General features: G+C 35.7%; 1 protein-coding gene across 1 annotated transcript in view; it reads left to right on the forward strand.

The window, feature by feature from the left end:
• Positions 1-497: 497 nt before the first annotated feature.
• The window catches only part of CC2D2A (coiled-coil and C2 domain containing 2A), a 53,835-nt gene continuing 33,591 nt past the window's right edge, over positions 498-20,741 (forward strand). Inside the window, exons 1-13 of the mRNA XM_010576803.1 lie at positions 498-578; positions 1,093-1,194; positions 3,086-3,187; positions 4,008-4,181; positions 4,353-4,506; positions 5,919-6,055; positions 7,560-7,691; positions 9,628-9,837; positions 12,503-12,609; positions 15,510-15,650; positions 16,072-16,228; positions 18,362-18,597; positions 19,491-19,668. Of these exons, the coding sequence (XP_010575105.1) occupies positions 552-578; positions 1,093-1,194; positions 3,086-3,187; positions 4,008-4,181; positions 4,353-4,506; positions 5,919-6,055; positions 7,560-7,691; positions 9,628-9,837; positions 12,503-12,609; positions 15,510-15,650; positions 16,072-16,228; positions 18,362-18,597; positions 19,491-19,668 (1,857 nt within the window). The 5' untranslated portion in view covers positions 498-551. The remainder of the gene's footprint in view (positions 579-1,092; positions 1,195-3,085; positions 3,188-4,007; positions 4,182-4,352; positions 4,507-5,918; positions 6,056-7,559; positions 7,692-9,627; positions 9,838-12,502; positions 12,610-15,509; positions 15,651-16,071; positions 16,229-18,361; positions 18,598-19,490; positions 19,669-20,741) is intronic.

The raw sequence follows: 20,741 nt of genomic DNA on the forward strand, positions 1-20,741 counted from the left end.
ATTGTTCTAGAGCTATAGCACAAAAACACAGCTGGAGAAATTAATATTTTGTCACTACAAAAAGTAGGTAGCTCTAAGCTGAAAAAGGAAGCAAGCCTGTAAATGCTTTACTGCTCCGATGAAACCTATATCAGGATTTATAGCACATCACCATTCAAAATTAGATCTAGACAGCTCTGACTAACAGCTTGTAAAATGCCAGGTAATTCTTGATGAATTTTTAATAGAAAAAAAGTGTGTATATGCTTTACTTAAGGTTGTTTATAGTGTATAATGAAAGGTAGATCCATTGCAGTTAAAGGCATTTAAGTGATAGTCTATAAGGTCTGAGTTCCAAAAAATGTTTCATTGCTTTACATTTTCTCATGCAAGTTCTTTCTGTTGGAACATGGGACTCTGTATGGTATATATGGTTTTATTTTACATAATTTTAAGTTTCTTTCAGAAAATACGTGATTTAAACATGTTACTTTGTTTTCTCTGTTTCAGACTTGCCACCTGTTCCTTCTACATCGAGGACAGGCTTTGCAGAATTTTCTGTTAGGGAGCGAATGAGAGAGAAACTAAAAGCAGCAAGGGTGAGAATCCTACAGAAGTCCTGTTCAGTTGACTTTAGTCTTATAAGTACCACCCACTTCATTTTGCTTGCTTAGTGCTATGTGAATCTTAACTATCTGCTTTTTTTATTTCTAATGCTGAAATAATACTTTGTTCATCAGCACAGTTATTTTCCAATGTATTTCTATTGCGGTATTTTTTCTAAAGTTTATATTTAATTTGTTTGTAATAATATAAAAATTATCATTGTTTTCTAAGTCAAATGATACAATCATTACAAGATCCTTCTGTGTTTTTGTCAAAAAAATTCTTACACTACTTTCAAAACAATGGATTTCTTTGTGAGTTTACTAAGCCATTTTATAAGGGGTATTAACATCTAGGTCTTTAAAATCACTTAAGCTGATTATACAGTTAAAAGACTCTGTCCCTAACACAAACATGCGTGACTTGTTGAGTTGCTGGGAATTATTGTAGCTTTGGTCTTACTGTATTTCTATTATAGCTAAGCAATTTTTTTTGTTGTTTGCTTAGTCAAAAGCAGAAATTACTTTATTGCAAGAAGACCCTAGTCCACGACCAAGGCGTTTAAAAAGCATCAGAGAAAGGAAAACAGATTTCAGATGGGATAAAGCGGTAAGAAGGTGCATTGTGTCTTGCTATTCTGATAACAAGAAAGTGAGTGTGAAACACGAAATAAATCAGAGACTGCACATAGTCTTGAAGATCAATTTCATTTATTTTAATGGGATCAAAATTATACTATTGTTTGAATTAGTAACTGGGAAGGAACCTTTCTGATTATTGCTTTTAATGTACATATTTAACGATAATAATAATTTGCTTTCATTGTAGTACAGACATCATGTGAAACTTTTGGCATTTACAAGTTCATGACTTCTGTTGCTTAAGATGCCTTGAAGTATTTAAAAGTTATTGTAACAAAGGACCACAGTATTATAGCTCTATATAAATTCGCACAGTGTAATTGCTAAGGGCTGGATATTAACTTTATGTTATTGTACTGTATTGTATTTCTTTGTTACTATTTTATATTCAGGTTTTTTTAGTATAAGCATTCTTTGTTAGAAAATGGATTTAGTATTAAAAAAAATAATAATGGATGTGCCTGTGCAGAACTTGCACTCAGATGTTCTTCAGAATTCACAAAGACTTTGCTTGCCTGTAGAAAATGTGTTCCAAAGAACATGTATGCCTGGAAAATAACAGCATGTAGCAGTGATGTTTTTATCTGGAATTACAAATAATACGAATTAGCCTGGCTAAATTGCTTGTCTAGGAGAGAATTACCTATTCACATAGGTTGTGGGGAGGTTTTTGGCAGTGTTTCCTCATAAAAAGTAATTGTTATAGCTTTCAGTTAAGTAGTATTGTTCTAATATGTTTGTATTAGGAAAATGTTGAAGTGATACCCTTATTAAGTTGGTTACTAATTTTATATAAACTATATATGAAACCTTCCGTGTGTTGGTTTTGTTTCCTGTACTTATTTACACACATATGAAGTATTGTTTTGTTGTTAAACAAGTAGCCATCGGATTGCCAGGGTTTGAGGGTTTTGGTTTTTTTGCTATTATTATTTTGAAGTTTAGGTTGAATAGATGTAAACTTGAGAAATGTCTTCCCTTAATCTAAGAATTCAGGCCACAAGGAGGAAAAACAGATAGAATGTTAGATGTGTTTATGGTGGCTGAGCCTGATGAAAATCACTTTGAAGCACTTCAGTGAACTTGCTGAAGCAACCTCCGAACCAGTGATGTTTACAGTGATCTATGTGTAGGGACAGATAAGGCTTCAGAAAACTGGAAATGGATAACCATGCTACCTCCTTTCTTGAAAAGGTAGAGGAGTATCACCCATACAGTTTTACAGTAGCCTAGCAATAATTGTTTGAGAGAGAACAAAACAAATAATCAAGTCTATATTTAAGTACCCAAGCAATGGACACCACCTTTTTTGAATAATACTAAATAGGTTTTTGCTGATTGCAGCAGGGGCTATATAAGAAGCTGGCCTTAGCTCCTTGATTCACTTCCCTGGTCAGCAGTGTCTGTCAGCAGCACCCTTGCTACTGCTGCCGGGTTTGTAGATGAACAGTATTGTGTTGGTACCCCATTTCTCCCCCTTGTGGAAATTAGCGCCTGGTTGCTTGTGTTTGGAAATTAGCATGTGGTTGCTTGTGTTTGGGAGTGCAGAAACAATGATCTCATCAGCAGTGAAGAAAGTAAGCTAACATTTATGCAGTGAACCGTTTCTTGATACTCTGCAGTCTATTTCTTGACCCAAAGGAGAAAGTTAAGTAATAATCAGATGTACCCTTTTAGAATAAATATAAAATCAGTGTAATTGTTACCACAGTGACTGTGTTTCTTTTTTGTTTTTGTTTTTTTTTTTTCCTTTTTTGCCGTGAAAATGCAGTATCTAATCTCTGTATTCAGCTATTTGTCCTTTTTTTATGGATCAGTAATTGTATGCTGTAACTTATTATGTATATATTTTTATGCAGTCTGATAATGATAAATTTAGGGAGATGCAGGAGGATGAATCCCATTTACCATCAAAAATGAAATTTCGTGATTCTGTAAAAAGGCATCAGCAAAAGTCAACAGTAAGTACCAATTCCTTCATTTCAATAACTGATATTAATTTCATTTAAACTCTATATGGCTTCATGATTCCGTTTGAAGAAAGAGACAGAATTCAGTCTTAAACAGTGGAGAGGGTTTTATTTAATTTAAAAATTCGCACACAGTATATGCCAACAATTGACGTATAAAAAGGGACTCTTCATCGAATATAAGAATGGCTTTGGGTCAATTGATTTAAAAAAAAAAATCAAGGAAATCCATCTGGATACAATCACTGGAGCTTGGAGGAAAAATGTTTCTTCTGTTTAAATCCTTTTTATTGAATGCCACCAGTTGGCAGTTAAAGCAATTTACAGATTAGTATATTGATATTTATTAGTCACAAAATGCTACTGTTAAGTCTTTTATTAGAGGATTCATCCTAACGCTAAAGGGGCCTGGGTCCTTCAGAAGAAAAATGCCATTAGAACTTTTTTTCATATCGTTCACCTGGATATCTGTATCATGGCCAGAATTTAAACTTTGGCATTTCTCATTCACAAATTGTTTAAATTTAAAGCAATCAGCTGGTTAAAATTAAACCAAGTAACTTTTTTTAGTAAAACATTGCAAGAAATATTTAATGAATAATAGTATACCAATAGAGAAAGTTGCATGTATCATATAAAAATTTCAGTCAGCTTTAGCATTTGGGTGAGTTCTCTTTGCGATAAAATAATTGTTGTCCTGTGACAAGTGTTTATACAGGCTGTTATTGCTACTATTAGTAGAAAGATATCTTCACTTGCCCTAAATTTCTTATAAACATCATATTAAAGTATCTTTCTGTTCTTTTCTTAGTTCCAGAATGATTTTCCTTCTGCTGAAGAAGCATATAATTTCTTTACCTTCAATTTTGATTCTGAACCAGAGAGTATAAAGGCTGGAGCCAGGAAAAAAAATGAATTAAATGAAGAGGAGGCAGAAGAAGAATGTGTAGAAACCCATGAGGATGAACAAGAGGAGGATGAAACGGTGTGAGCTATAGAATAAATGTTCATATTTTTATTCAGACTTCTTGAATTCATTTTAATCTCCTAATACAAAATGGCAACTTTTGTTTCCTTAAAAATTCTGAAAGTATACTTTCTAAAGATCTCCATTTTAAGAAATAGACTAACAGAGATGTTTGCACTTAAACTGTAGGATGAAGATGTACGCCTAGTTAAAGATGATGATTTATTCATTATAGGGCAAACTGCCGAAGATTTTATAGTAATGAAACCTGCTGATTGTGAAAGCTACTCTGAGCAACTGAAAAAGGAGAAAGAATTTCTCTTCACTCCCAGCATGCTAGCAGGTATGAAGACTGTGCTTATCCATTTTGTTCCTGGATTTTGCATAGCATGGCACCTTTTGATCTGCTGAAAAATTTTGTATCAGACTGTCTGTGGCAGTAGAGAGATACTTAATTGGGGTTCTCTGACACTGATCATCCAGTCAAGCCTGAGAAGGTCTGACAAAATGGACCAACTGGGAGCATGCACATCTTGGCAGATCACCAGCTGGTACGCTAGCAAGTGAACTCAGGGCACATGGGTTGCTCCGGCCTAATTACCTTAGTGCTATCTGTAGTAAATTCAAGATGGCTGGCCCCTCTTTCACTGGGGTTTAGCTATTACATTATTTAACATATGCAACAGGTTACTGGGTACACACATTTAGGTACTAAGAGTGGCTCATGCACTGTACATTATAATTTACACTGTTTCTTCACTTGGCCACATCTGCAGTTTTTTCCATGTGGCAAGTTTGTCAAGAGTCATGTAAGTAACATAAAGATTTTTGTAATTCAAGGGGCCCTTTTCCCAAAATCTGATTTTGTGAATTGGAAGTAGTTAGTCAACATTGATCATGTCTCTGACCTTTTTGCCTTATTCCCATAGAACTGCAAAGTCTGAAAAAATTGCTTTATAATATCACTTGCTATTTAATATTTGAAGTGGAAGAAACAGAAATTAGTCTCTCTGTGGTCTGTACCAGAATGGTTTCGGCACAGCTTGCGATGTGATATTTGACATTGGGTGGCTCTGTTTTTTCATGTCTTGTAACTTAGTTCTGACTGCTTCCCGTATGGTCCACTGTATTCTGATTTAGGGCATAACTTTTATTGTAACCCTCAGTATAATCTCTCCCTGTTTTGAGGTTGCTTCTTGAAAAATACCGAGCCCATACACACCAGTGAAATAATCCTGCAGGCAGTCTTTAAAGAATTCCACCTGCTGTTACTGGGCTAACAAGACTTTTTATGCATGTTCCGTATTTTGTACAAGAGTAGCTTAACCAAACTAGTAATAGTAGACGGATTAATCTTAGTTAAAGGTTCACTTTATATGGGAAAGGCTTAGAATTGTTTGTCTAGTCAGTTGTTGCTGCTAACAGGTTTTTACATTGTTATGCAAGCAACCATTAAAACTAAACTCCACTAAGTTATTTGAAGTATTTTTTTGTGAGGAAATGTTTAATTATCTGGTTAGAAGACTTGTGACTTTTATGATAGATTTAAACTATGGATCTGTCCTGATTAAGAAAAGGACCTGTTTTGGTTATTTTTTTTTTTTATTTATTCCTGGTTAGGAAAATATTTCTGACAGCATGCTTAAATATGCAGTACCACTCATTTTAAGAATCGCATAGGCTCTTAGAGAATTAATAAACTAAAACTACAGTTATAAGGTATTTTACATGCTTTTCTATTTAATTTCTCATTAGTGCCCCCTTCTGAGAAGATGCCTGGAAACATGCAGCCTAGGTACCTTGAGGATGAGGGTCTTTACACAGGAGAAAGACCTTTTGTGTCACAGTCTAATCAAAATATTTTAGAAAACAGAATACTCAGACAGGAGCACGTAAGTCACCACCACCACCTTAGCTGTCTTTTTAAAATCCTTTATTTATCAGTATTTTATTTTGTTATATTTAAGTAGGTAGATGGTCATGGTAATATGGAGCTTTCATCTTTAAAATGCTTAGCAGTATTAGATGTCAGGAAATGTGGATTTTTGTAGGAGTGTGTTTTAGTGTATCCCAATAGTCAGAGCACCTGACTGGATCTTAGAAAACCGGTGTCTTTTCCTGGCTCTGCTCATAGCCTGCTGGGGAAGAAATCACTTCATTTGTCTGTGCCAGAGTTTAGTTGCCACTACAATAGGGGTAATTATAATTTACTTTTTTTAATAAAATGCTGTGAGAGCTAGTGGTATACATAAAGACTTATGCAACAGCTGGGCACTGTTGTTGCTGTTTACTAGAAGATCATAACAAAGGGAAGCAATATGGAATGGCTATTTTCTGTGTTCACTGAAGATAATCTGAAGAAACAGACTTGTAGAAACTTACTGATCAGACTGTAAGGGCGATTAAATACTGGTATAGGTTATCTGGAGAGGTTTTAGAATCATTTTAGATTTTTAAGAATGACTTATGAAAATACCCGTGAAGGTGGCTTGGATATATTTTATCCTGCTATATTATCCTCCTATAACGGTAAGGTGTGTATAATTTAGTAGACTTAAGCTACTATATAGCAGTTGTCCTTCATTATGATTCTATGAATTCGTCATGGGCTAGCAGAGGTTCTTTTGTGAGTCAGATTGGGAATATTTGGATCTAAAATTTTTGACTGGCCAGCTTCAACCTGGTTAGTTTTCTGGTTTGCTTCACCATGTTACCACATCGATGTTTGGTTCTAGGGTCAGCTTAAATCAGGTGTGGGAATAAGAGGGCAGGCCAGTGTCTTTTAGCAGCTGCACTGATTTAAGCTATTCTTGAATCCAGGTCATGAGAGCAGAGGGATGCATTAGGACGATGTTTAACACATGAAGCCATGGATAGCAATTGGTGTGCAAGATACTTACCTCATCTGCTTTCATAGATGCTGTTTAATTTGTTCAGATTGTGGGCTGGAAGAGTTGAGAGATGAAAAAATAATGTCTCCAAGCTGCCATTTAGCTCTTTAATTCTTTGCTTTATGATTTTTATAATCCAATTTGAAGATGTGAGTGGCAGTCTTGTGTAAAACATTACAATTCAATTATAGTGATTTAAGAAAACATTTAAATGTTAAGTGATGTAAGTGTTGATTTTTTTTTTTCTTTCAACTGTGTAACATTGAACGTTGAAGGAAAAAATTCAGTATATTTAAAGTTTGAGCAAGCTCTTGGTCTTTTGGTTTCAAAACTTATCTATAGTATATTTGAAGATTTCATTTTGATGTCTTAGAAAAGTTTTGGTTAATTGAGTCATGAACAATTCAGTCACCTTTTCTTCTGTAATTGTTTTTCATAAGAATTATAATTTTGCAAGTTATTTCTATATAAAGTAAACAATATAAAATTATGTTTTTATTTGTAGGGGAAAGAGTGGTTTGGTGACGATGGCAAAATCTTAGCATTGCCTAATCCAATTAAACAGTCTTCTACCAGGCCTCCAATATTCTCATTGGAAGAAGGCATTGCACCAGAACTCGAAACAGTGTATAGAAAGGTAGGCATATTTCATATATGTGGTTTGTGAGACCCAATATCCCAGTTCTTCTATACCAGAAACCCTGGTGACCCAAAGAGTTTTGTGCTAAGAACCATAAGAACTGACTGCTTTTGGGGGTTCCACAACTGGTCTTTAAATGTGCTCTACTTTTTAAAGTATATTCCACCTGTATTTTTCTGTAAAAATAATGCATACAAAAGGATGAAGATTTTAGCCAGTAGTACTGGTTAAAATAGTGAAGTGACAGTCCATGACAAATTGCTTCGAGTCTGTGAGTCACTAAGGTCACTATGAGGCACCCTTGGATATCCTCATGCCAAAGTAGGGTAGTTCCTATATTAGTGTATCTATAAAGCTCCTCATGGTAGAAGCTGGTAGACAGACTTGGTGATCAGGACAGAGGTGCTCTCTGCAGCTTAAGAGAGAAAAAATTGAAGGGCATGTGCATGATGGTTATTTTACAGTGATGAAACTCCTCCAAAATAAGTTGTTACATGCAATTCACTCATGTAGAAAGCAACTAATTTTGAGTTATGCTGCATCAATTCATATCTTTTTTGTTTTTTTTCTTTTTCCCTCAACCACAGCATAGCTACCCTGCAAACAGCAGTTGTAGTGTGCAGTCAGTACAAATCAAAACAATTTTTAATTAAAACCATTCAGCAAGCTTTAAGCAAGCTTTAATTATTCTGCTTGTTAGCACTCTACTACCCCCTTGGAAAAACTGTGACTTTTTAGACTTTAAAGTAGATTGTTCTTTTGGGACACAAAAGTGTTTCTGTCTGCTGCTGTTGAAACAATTTGAATGTTACCCTTTAATTGATGCTGGTTATAAATACACAATTCTCAGGATGCATCCTGTACCACAGATCTATGCAGGGTGTTTCTGCATAGAGGAAAAGAGGTTGCTGCTTAGATCTTAGTAAAGATAGGCCAAGAGAGCTTATGTTTCAAGAACACCACGTTTACATGAATAGTGACATGTAAATACCCAAATCACTGTTGAAAGAAAGACATTAAGGTTAGGGGTCCTCTATGGGCACAAAAAAAGGCATAAGGAATTCAAAGCTTTCATTTTTATGGCAGATTATGTCATATTAAACATTTTGATGAGAAACTGAATGTGGAAGGATCAGGTGGACTTAAGTGTGTTTTGTGGCCATTTATACCAGTCCTGTAAAAGAACTATGCAATGGCTGAATTCCCCTCTCAGTCCCCCTTTTTCCAGTTCTTATGAAGGGACTGCAATAAACACTTTTATGGTACCAGAATCTCTCTGATGAATCTCTTCTGAAGAATTCTAAGAGGGGAGCAGCAGTAGTCAGGCAGGAAGTACTGCTAATTCTCGTCTGATTTCAGTAACCTGAGGATATAAGCCATGATTGCCTTTCAGTTGCAGCAGGTTGAAGCAGACTCTTTAAGCTTTGTTGCTGAAAGCTTTCATTGGGCTTTGTTGGTGTGAATTTCCCTGGTGTTAGAATGCGGAAGCAAATAACATATTTCCTCTTCTGCACAATCCAAATAGTCTACAAGGAAAGCTGCTCTCTGAGAGCGGGACTGTTTATCTTAGAGCTCAGTCCTAAGAGGAAATAAAGTGATACTAAAAAAACAGGTAAAAAGAGAACCAGCAGGCTTTTCTTTTCCAATTCAATGTTATTGTCTTCATTGCTCAGCAAAACCTGCAGTACAGGCAGATGACTTCTTACTTCAGCCTCATATGGGCTGTCAAAATTCTGTTGTGTAGAATACCTGTGATGGTTTTATGCCACCCACTTGTCAATAAAGCAAAGAGGTTACTGCAGAAGCCTTTACAGTTTAAGACTCAGTAATTAGATGTAGGCAGTGCTAAATGGGTCATTTTCTGTCACAGGATCTCTTTGCAAGATAGTTTTGTCAGGGCTTGTAAATCCATTTTATTCTTTTTTTCTTTCAGGCAATAAAAATGACAGCTGCCAATCAGTATCTTGTTGGACCTGGAGATTTTCAGGGGCCATTTCAATTGGATATTGATATTTCTGGACTGATATTTACCCATCATCCCTGTTTTAGCCGTGAGCATGTGTTAGCAGCTAAATTGGCTCAGTTATATGATCAGTATTTAGCAAGAAAACAGAAGAATCTTACCAAACTTCTCACAGACAAGGTATTTCTGTTCCATCATCATAGCTTATTGAGATAATGACATGAGAGTTTAAGGTAAAAGCTGAATTTGTTTCTTCAGAGTAGGGTGATGAAATTCTAATTGTATATAATGAATGGCATTTTGTCAGAAGGTGAAAACCTAAGTATTTCACCTAGGTTGCCATGTGTTCAGTACAGAACTGCATTTTTAAGATTATTAATTTCTTTGATCTTCTATTTAAAATTAACTTTATGCAGGTTCTGAGGTAAAGGGAATATAATTGTTAGAATACAGTAACATTTACATAGTGTTCCTTAGAGTATCCAAAATGTTTTCCAGTGAATGACAGATAAAACTTTACAGGATTGTGCACAGCAGCTCTGACAGGCAGACAACAAAAGACAGTATTCAAGGATGGAGGGAAGTTAGTGAAGTTTAGGTTCAGTTGTCGATTAAAAGTAAAAGAAAGCAGTTTAATTTCACCAAATTCTACAAAAGTTGATGACCCATTTCTGGGTATATATCTGTGACAGATGCTGTGTTTTAAATGCATACTGTTGTCACATTGACTGTGTCACTCTTGTGACATGGCAAAACCGTAGGCCAAACGTAAACTCTTCTGTTCCTGACTCCGTTACTGACCTGCTGGATGACCTTGGCTGGGCTGCTTACCCTCTGCGTACCATCACTCTTCCTCCATCTGTACATTGGAAGTAATGGTAGTGGTCCTCTCTGGTGTAAATTTGTACATGAACATTAGGCATTGTTAGTACAATTCCAATATCATCAGGGCACACAAGAATATTTTTTTTTAAAATGCTTTTAAATCTGAAAGGATAACAATTCTTTAGAAATGTGAAGTAAATACTGGGATACAACATAGCTCTATGTAGTAGGGCTGGTCTGTTAAAAATCAGTTTGATTATTAAGTATATATAAATTCAGATTTCTATAAATTAAAGGGGATGATGATTTTCTACCTTAAAGGGCTATTATAAGGGAAAAATAATTATTTTATGCAAGGGCATTTTTATATTGGTGTAATGAGTGTCAGTAGGTGCTGTACAGATACTTCTGAATTTTGGTATAAAGCATTAGGATATAGTTCTAATGCTGGACAAATATTTCATACAGTGTCTCAAAATAATTCTTTGTTATACTTTAGTCTGTCTTACTTTTGAAGGATTGGCTTTAGTTTTCCATGAAACGGTGAAATAGGACATTTGGGTTCTCCGTGCCTGCATTATAGGAGCCTGTGTGTGGAAGGGATTTCCTGAGTGTTTCCACAATACTTCACCAGTATTGTAGGCAACTGCATAATATATTTTTCATAAATGGCTTTTAATAGTTAGGTATTCTAGCCACCATTCTGCTACTGACAGGCAGTTTTAAAACCTGTCTCCCAGTCGTTATTTAATAGCCAAATTGTTCTTAAGCCTAAACAACTCTTCCTCCCTTTTCCCTGCCTCCCCGCCATGTCCCAATGTACTTCTCTTTATCCACTTCTGATGCTTGCTCGTTGTATCTTAAAATATATCACCTTTCAGTCCTCACTTTGGCAGCCTAAAGAAACTGCACTTTCTGTCTCCTTTTATAAAACATGCTCTCTGTGCCCCAGATGGTACTAGCAGCTTTCCATGTGTTCAGTTATTCTTTCTTTCAAAATTTCTTTCAACATCTTTTTTTATACCAGTGAGTTTCATTTTGTGGTTGCCCATGTATGTTTTCAGCTGTGTGCTTCCTTCTTTCCAGTTATATTGTCTCTCCAGTTTGATAGATTTGTTTAAAAAAAATCTTTGCTCCTTGATTGCTTGAATTGATTACTTCATTGCTTCCACCTTGGATGCAGTTGCTTTCGTCTTCTGCAGTGCCATTAGCCATTCTGGTTTCACATTCAGTATTATCCTTAAGGAGACCTACAGCAACACAATAACAAAAACTTTAGTTCCTATCCTACTGCTGTTCCTTATTTTTCTCTCTTCTCCTAGCCAGTCCTTTACGTTCTCTTGTCTTCACAGCCATGTATATTTTTGCATTCTCCTAAACTAGGTGTCCATCTTCCATATAATCATTTGATGCCTATTTTCAAATCCTAGTTGAAAGGGTGGCTTCTTGGCTCAACAGTATGGCTTCCAAAGTGCATCTGAACTGTATCATTGTTTCCACTTCTGTCTTGTCCTTAGACCTTCTCTTCTTGCAGTTGTTAAATGCAATATTTTATGCTTAAATTCTTTCTTGCAAGGTGCCCAGCTTCTGTAAGGCAGTCATCAAATCCACAATCCACTCATTTTTGTTGTTTATTGATTTTCTAGGGTTACCTTTAGTGGCCCTTCCTAGATCCAAAACAACCTTTTCTAGAAGGTGTATTTTTGGCAGACTCACTTTTTTTTTTCCTGCCCCTTTGATTTCTGAGCTTTCAGAATAATCCCTAGATCAGTCTTTTCCCCTTGTTTAGATCTGTCACAGTGAACAAAGTCAGTAAATCTCCTTCATATGTCCAGGGATCCTAAGCAGAATTTCATCTTGAAGAATTGGCACCTCACAGACGTGGCAAAACCCTGTAAATACAGAATCAGGACAATTCAGAGTTTTCTGTTATGTAGTAACTAGCTCCTTCTGTCAAGGCACATTATGCTGTATGCCTCAAATGTCAAACCATCTGTTAACTGTTGTTTGTCCATCTAAGCTGCACGCTTTGAGGAATGCTGTGGAGTGTAGTATTGACAGTGGTGATGCTGGAGTTCCTAGACCTGTGGCACAACAGAGCATACCTGAATACAAAATTGAGATCAGGTATGTATGGATTCATTAAATCACTGGTTTTTAAAACTGTATTCCTTTTTTCCTTTCCATGCTGGTACACAATATGATTCATGTCAGACTTTTACATTCTGCTGTAAATAGCTCTAGAAGAGTTTTGAGGGCTTAAGAGTTCTTACTGATGAGTTGAATAAAAAAAAATTAAGAAGAAAATGTATCTTAGGCTGAAATCTTCATTCAAAAGTGGTCTAATTTGATTACCTTTTATTAATTACTTAGTAACTACTGGTGTGTTTTGCACAATAAAATAAGGTTTCAATAGACATCAGCTGGATGCATGAAGTTCTCGCAACAATGCAAGTGGTGTAATTTCTTGAACGGACAAACCCCCTAGTTTTTTCCATCTTCTTCCTCATTACACAAGTGTTCTTGATTCACTTCCCATTCTTAGGTATTTTGGCCATGTTTTTGCCAATGGGTTAATATTAAAAAAAAAGGTAGAATTTTGTTTTACAAGATTGCAGTTATTATTCTTGGACAGTAACTGGGTAGTAAAAATATATTACAGTTTTTGGCTTGGTAGTGAAAGTTAGTATTATTTTTGGCAGATGGACAGTGGTGAGCTGTAAGTGTAAGCAGTATGATAAAAATTAAGTTATTTTGGAGATCCACGCTGAACAGTCTTTTAACTAGTAGACACTTAATAAAAATCTGAAAGTTATTCACAATCTGAAAGTAGGCAATAATGTATTAATTTAAATAAACAGAAGTTTAGGCTGATGTAATGGGTCACATGATAATACAATATTTTAAAAAAGGCAGATTTTTTTTAATAACAATTCTACTCTCAGCCTTGAAATCTACATCTGCTTACACTTACACATCCACTCACTACTCTTAGTTTGGGAGTTGCTTCTTCAAATTTTCATGCTTCAAGTACGCTGTCTTGTAATACTCTGGTATCTGTGCAGGACATATAGAAATCTGTAATGTATTATTTTATACTGAAGGACAAAGTCTTCCTTCCACTGAAAAAGGAGTAGATTTTACTAATACTGTCTTAACACATCTGCTAGGGGACTAGGAGCAGGAGGTGTGCAGTTACCATACAGTATCTCGGAGATAGGAGCTCTCACCAGGGAAAGCATGAAGATAGTAATGAGAAGGTTCACTGTGGGAATGAGATTCTTGGATTTTGGCACCAACCCTGAGGCTTGCTAGATGGTTAATTCCAGTTAGATAGAATATTCCTGCTGGGTATCTTAAGTGTTTTTCTAGGTCTTGAGTGCTTTAGTTTAGTGTCACACTATTATGAATCAGGAGAAACTTAGTTGAAATCAGTGAGATCAACGTTGTATAAGTAACGTGAGATGAGCTTGGCTGGGATTATTCTAGGGCTTCTCATATCTGTAATTCTTTCTGGCTGCAGCTCTGTTGTTGGAAGCTGTTACGCATATGAGGCTTGGATGGGCTCAGGAATTTTTACTGCCATGGTGTTTAATACTAACTTGGACCACATATGTTGGTAAAAACATCTGACCTGCCTTGTCTCTCTTTTAACATTGCATTTGCCTGATGGTCAATGTAGTACACTCATGAGAAATTACAGATGTGAAGAGAGTGTAGCATGGAAAATAATCTAATTGTTTCCTCCACCCTCCAATAACATAACTGATGTGTACTCTTTGCTGTCTGAAGATCAGAGCTGTAGTTTTCCATTGGTTTGAGGAAGAAATGTCATCTGAATACAGAAAACTTTTGCAAATTAGCAATTTCAGCCCTACTGTCCTTGTTTGAGGAGGAAGCCAACGTATGCTGCGGATTGCAGGTTTCAGGCTCTTCTGGCTGATGTATTTTAGCAGAAGTGATTATCTACTGAAAGGTCCTGCTTCCAAATCAAATACATTGGATAAGTGTAATTACTGACCTATATGTTCCTCATGTCTTTAAGCTTCGTCTTCTAGCTTCATCTGGTAGACAAAGAAGAAAAGGTTGTTAAGCTGCATGGATAAGTAATATTCAAACTGCTAGCTAATGAAGTGGAGAAGTTACTCGTATTCTGGAAAGTCAGTATTTCTTCTTTGTTTATTGTTTTTACTAAATTTGCTTATGCTTTTAAATCATGTGTGATGTATTTCTTCTGTCAGCTCTAACTCAGCCTCCCTGTCTTCCACATTCTCTAAATATTCTTAGTAGTAATGTGTTATTTTACATCTTTTTTTTTTTTTTTTAAAATCACATTATTTTTACTAGACCTGTTTAGCTATCAAGATAGTACTGGAAACAGTCTGTGCTGGTGCTGCATAGACATTTACACCAGAAGTGTGTGTTGGTCATTAAAAGTGCTAATCAATAGCTCTTTTACAAACAGATTCGAGGGTGGAAATGTGAAATACCAATTCTGAGGCAAAAAAAAAAGCCTTGTTAATTTTGTTTGTGTTAAGAATCTTGTAGGGCTGTCAAAGGACTTCTATTACTTCATACATACTACATTACTTCATCTCTGCAAGTCCTTTTTACTGGAGCTACAAACATGTTAAGTTTAAAACATATTTTGTAATGGTACGATTGTAATAAGCATTACTTCATGCAGCAGTGTAGGTTTCCTGGGCTCTTGTTTACATGAATTGAATTTAAAATGTTTTTAATGATGTACAGCTGTAATAAGCATTTCAGAAAACTTTGAGATCTCTAGAGAATGAACTGTAATTGAAGTCAGATTGTCCAAAATGCAAGAGACTAGAGTGCAGAAGGAAAACAAATCCTGCCATCTTCAAGTCTGAGTTTTATGCTTCTTGGATTTAAACCGCTGCAGCCATCAATCAAATTGAAACCCACATCACTTGGCTTTTGGTTTCGCAAGTTTTCACTCTATTGTTCCACTGAGTTAAACAATTCTGATTGATTTTGTGCATATGTATATATATTTCTAGGCAAACCAGAAGACTTCGTGATGCTGAACAAGAAAAAGACAGAATGTTGCTTAAGACCATTATAAAAGTTTGGAAACAAATTAAATCCCTCCGTGACTTTCAGAAGTTTACTAACACACCCATGAAACTTTATTTGAGGAAGTATGTTCTGGTAACACTTTTTCTATTTCATTTGCCAGCAGTGGAGTTTTAATAAGATTAGTCAATTTAGGAACTTACAATTCTGATATGAAGGATGCAAAAGTAAGAATTTGATGGCACTGGTTGAGCCTGCCACTATTCTTTTTGAGTTTGGGGGGGAAGGAAGGTTAAAATAACAAGTAACTACTGTAACAGAAGGCAATTTCTACACGGTAATGAGTAAAGAAAAAGTAATTATATTCATTCTGGATAGTAACCATCTGCTATCAGCTGTTACACAATCTATGCTAGTATTTTTAAATAGAACACACTTTTGATATAATGAAATTAATTCATGGAGAAGTAGACTTAGTTATATTTTATAGACTTAATTGTAGCCCTTATGTTAATTTATGCAACATGTTGATAACTTGTTTTGAAGGGAAGAGGTTGATCAGAGATTAGATGAAAAAGCATATGAAGCAGAAATTCAGGCTGAGATAAATGAATTACTAGAAGAATGTATGGAAGAATATGAAAAAAAAATGAAGGAGTATAAAACTGAGCTACAAGAGTGGAAATCCTGGAAGAAGACACAGGTTTGTTTAAATCATTCAGTTTCACAAAAGTAAAATTATTACTAAATGTGTTGAAATTTGTCCTTCTATACAGAAATAAATTAAATTTCAGGGTAGTTATGCATATATTTTGTAATGTATTTGGATACATTCTATCTACTTAGAATTTGTTAGTAAATTACTTGTTAATTAAAAAAATTAAAATTTGCTAGGTTTTTTTGAGCATTGTCTTTCTGCTATTGATTTTCAGCACTTCAGCAGTTCTTTAAATTTAATAGTTTTGCAGCATTCCCATTAAATTCATGTCCTTCTCGCAAATAAAAAACATGGATGAATGTTTTGTGTGTGTGTGTGAGTGGTGAAGGAAAATAATTATGGGATGTGTCTAATGAACAAGCAGTTGATGTCATCTTATGTAAATTTATGTTCAGGAATGTCCCAAAACTGAAAAATTTAATTAAAATTCTAGCCTTTCACCTCTGAAAAGCTTTATTGCTAATAATCTGTACTGTAGTTAAGGTCTCAGTTGTGCTTCAAGGGGATATTGACAAATACAGGAGCTAGAACAATACACTGCAACAGGATGATCTTTGAAATAGCCTGTGGCAGCACCAGCAAAATCAGACTTGCTTTCATAGTTACGTGGCAATGTACTGGATACCTCAGGGTAACAGTGATTATACTTGAATATAATTACTACCCAGTTTGAACACTGTTTTTTTTGGATACCAAAGCAAAATAAAGTTTAAGGAAATGCTTCAAATACAGTTTTCAAGAATGTAGTGCATCTGCTGATAGGTTTATGGAAAGTTTTTTCACATACATGCAGCTTCTGCGGGAGGCACTTAAAATGTTTGAGGGGAAGCTGATCTGCAGGTGTTCCGGTAACAGGAATTTCCAATACAAGTGGGCACATAACTCATTAGTATCATGTCAACTTGTAGGATAAGATGAATAAATGTAAACATTAAAAAGAAGGCAGATAGGCTTGGGCATTGATCCTAATGGGAACTGTTCATCTATCTCTAGCCAGTTATGCCTTCACAAATACTGTGGTGGGTAGTTCCAGCCAAAGCTGCTCTCAGCATCTTTTTATTGTGTTAGTCACAAATTGTCTTGAGACTGAGATGATTGTGGTTCATTCCTTTTAGGGTGAAATGTAGTACACAGACCTTCCTTTCATGCCCAGAAGTGCTTTATTTTATGTAAAGTACTTTTTTGGTTAATCACTGCTGTTGGTGTCTTACTAGCACAGATCACGTGAATCTAAGGAAGACACTAGAGGTAGAAAAGACTAGATAAATTTAAAAGGAAATACAAGAACAAGAAGGGTAACATAAAATTAGGCTAAGGAAGAAAGATTATTTATTAATAAAAATATGTGAACAAGTTGTTTGGCTAAATACTTCAGTTAGTGAGGAGAAACTGTTTGCTTTCCTCTCTTTCTTCTCTTTTGCTTATGGTGTCTTAAATCATGAACTGGCTGGTGCTTCCCAGCAAGCTGTATCTCCAGGTAATCTGGAAGTCTGCAGAAAGAGGAACTTGCTTGCAGTTGTTTAAAGCTGAACATGCACATGAACGCTAGAGTTCTGCAGTTTAGGAGATGCTGAAAGGCTTGTGGTGTTCTCTTTGTTTATTCTTATATTTGGCATAGAGGAAGGGAGGGGGTCATTCTGTTCACGGTAAAGATACTGCTAAGCTAAAAAGCTTGTGCTCCAGAGTTTGTGACACAAGTGCATTCACTTTGTCAATGTGTATGCAGAAAACACATCTCAGAGAACTGTGTCTACTGGTTGAGTAACCTGTCAATCCTGACAGAATGCGTGTGGTAACTCAGGCTAAACGAGGAGTCAGCTGCTAGCCACAGTGTTCAAGAAACATGTTTATTTTGTAAGTTGGTTTGGGAGGTTAGATAACTAATGTTTTGTTTGAAGCACATTATGTTTTTGAAGCATATGAATGGAATGCATCGCTGAATTCTGAATCTGAAGCAGTACTATAGAATGAAAGAAATCTTATTTTTGTGTGTGGTGTTTTTAAAATTATACAGTCATTTCTCGTACATGTTTATCCCTTGTGAATCAAGAAGACAAGAGAAAAAAAACTCTACTGATTGAAACAAGTTCAGGAAAACATTATTATTTTTATATGCAGAAGTCCAAAAAGAAAAAGAAGAAAAAAGACATTCATGAAGAAGAAGAATCAGTAGAAGATTGTGATCTTGGTGAGGAACGTGTAAAACCCATCCCACCTAAAATGGCCAATAGCCTGGAAATAGAGCAGCAGGTTAGAGAAAAAGCTGAGAACTGCAGAAGGAAACCTGGAGAGCCTGCTCTAATTCCTGAACTGGTCCTGTCAGGAAGCGTAACTCTAACTGAGCTGTGTCCTCGGTAAGATAAATGTTGGCCTGCAAATTACTTAGTCTGTGATTTTCTGCTGTTATTTATTAATTGCTTGTTTATACAACTTCAGAAGTATGTGCTCAACATTCTGTTTAGCCTAGTGATAAAACTTCCGCTTCTGAAGCTGATAGAACTTTATTTTCAAGTCACATATAACCTTGTATATAGTGGGCTTGGACAATGCATGTCTACACATTCCCTTTGAACCTTCTGATGTTCCTTGAGCATCTGTAGAGAAGAGCAGTGTGCGTATAAAGAAGTTTTTTGGTGTAGAGTCTAAGTCACTTCTGGCAGTACTATTTTCACTAGATAGTCCTTTATACCAGGTCTGTGCTGTAGTCAACAAAGGGAAAATAAAGAAATTGAGAGTAAACCAGAGATTTCACTGTGCATAAAATAAATAAATTTACTTGTTTGTGTTACTTTCCACATTTACACAGGCAATTTAACATAAGTCTAGCAGATTTTAGTTACTTAAAAACTGCTTTGTTTCGTACTTGTTCAGCAAATAGCCTCAGGAAGGAATATTGCTTGGCTGTTCTATTCCCAATGACTAAAAACTTTACAACCTTAATGCAATTTGATATCATTTGTTGTGCTTTGGAGGAAGGGAGTAGAAGGGAATTTTGTTTCCCTAAGTAACTCCTTTAATATGGAGGTGGCTTTAGTGGATCTACAATTTGACCTGTTCATTTTTACATCAGTTTATATTCATAAGAAAATGAAAGTTTTAAAGTCATTCCTGTCATTCTTTTAGAAGAATACCATCTTTAATTAGGTGACTTCTGTTTCCCCTTGAGGAATCAGATTCTCATTAAAAATAACGAAAAAATAAAAATGTTACTAAAAATTGTATGACAGCTTGTTTGACACATTTACAGAGCAGAAGTTTTGCGACGAGAAGATGTGAAGAAACGCTCAGCATTTATAAAAGTCCTTTTCAACACCAAAGAAGTATCAAGGACTGTTACCCGACCAATAAGTTCAGATTTCAGAGTTCACTTTGGACAGATTTTCAATTTACAAATATTCAATTGGCCAGAGAGTTTGAAACTACAGGTAGATAATGATTTATCATAGTAACTTTTTAAAAGATAATATAAAATGTAATTACTCCTGTAATACTTGTATTTTGCTCTATGGTAGTGTTGTAAAGACTGAAAAACCTGTGAAAGACCCTTTGTAAATCATCAGTTTCATACCCCTTCCATGCTTCTCCAGCCACAAACTTTTAACTTTGCTGCTAAATTTTGGTGCTTGTGCTATGTATGTATATTTTTTTATATATATATGTGTGTGTGTGTGTTTTATTTATAACATGGCTATGGGCTGCATGGGGGAAAATTAAATATTTGGGACACATGATTAAATATGTTCATAGAGCAGCCTCTTAATTTGAGAAAAACTGATTTATGTTGCAGATAAACTTGCCAAAATGGTCATCTTAAAACATTATTGTCCACACAGTAAAATCATCATAATGTTTGCTGGAGTAGGATAAGAAAAAAATTAATTGCTAGTAATGTCCATAACTGCACTTGACTTGACCAGCAGTGCAATGAAGTCAAACCACCAACACCCTGATTCCAAGTATGAATTAATGAATGAGTCACATGAATAATTTTCAGAATCAATACAATATATTTTTAGGAGGAACACAGTCAGGGTCCTACTTCTCCTGTTAGATGACTTTGCCTGTTAGGTAACTTATCACTGGTAGTTCAGGGGAGGTTGTATAGCCCTCGCCTGCTCCATTTATGTAACGCACAAACTGAAAGGGAAAAGGAGTGCCATCATCTTGGATTAAAAACGCAATGGAAAAATCACTCACGGCACCCTGAGCCTGCAACTGGCCAGCAAAGAAGGAAGCGGCCTTCAGTACTGCCAGAACAGGGACTGTGTGCCTTACCCTGCCTTTCGTGGTAAGGGAGAATTAGTGAGGCAGAATCCCTCTGGCATCTTCACCTGATGCCAGTGACTGTCACAAGCAGTTGCATATTGTACAACGATGTTTTTAAAGCCCAGAGTTTTTTGTGCTATTCTCAGGTGCATTAGAAAGGTGAGGAAGATATACTTTTAAGAAGAATTCAGACCAAGTTAGCTGCTGGTAGCTGAAATGTCTGCTAATTGGA

The sequence above is a fragment of the Haliaeetus leucocephalus genome, unplaced genomic scaffold (genome assembly GCF_000737465.1).
Source record: "Haliaeetus leucocephalus isolate CR32 unplaced genomic scaffold, Haliaeetus_leucocephalus-4.0 Scaffold545, whole genome shotgun sequence".
NCBI lineage: Eukaryota > Metazoa > Chordata > Aves > Accipitriformes > Accipitridae > Haliaeetus > Haliaeetus leucocephalus.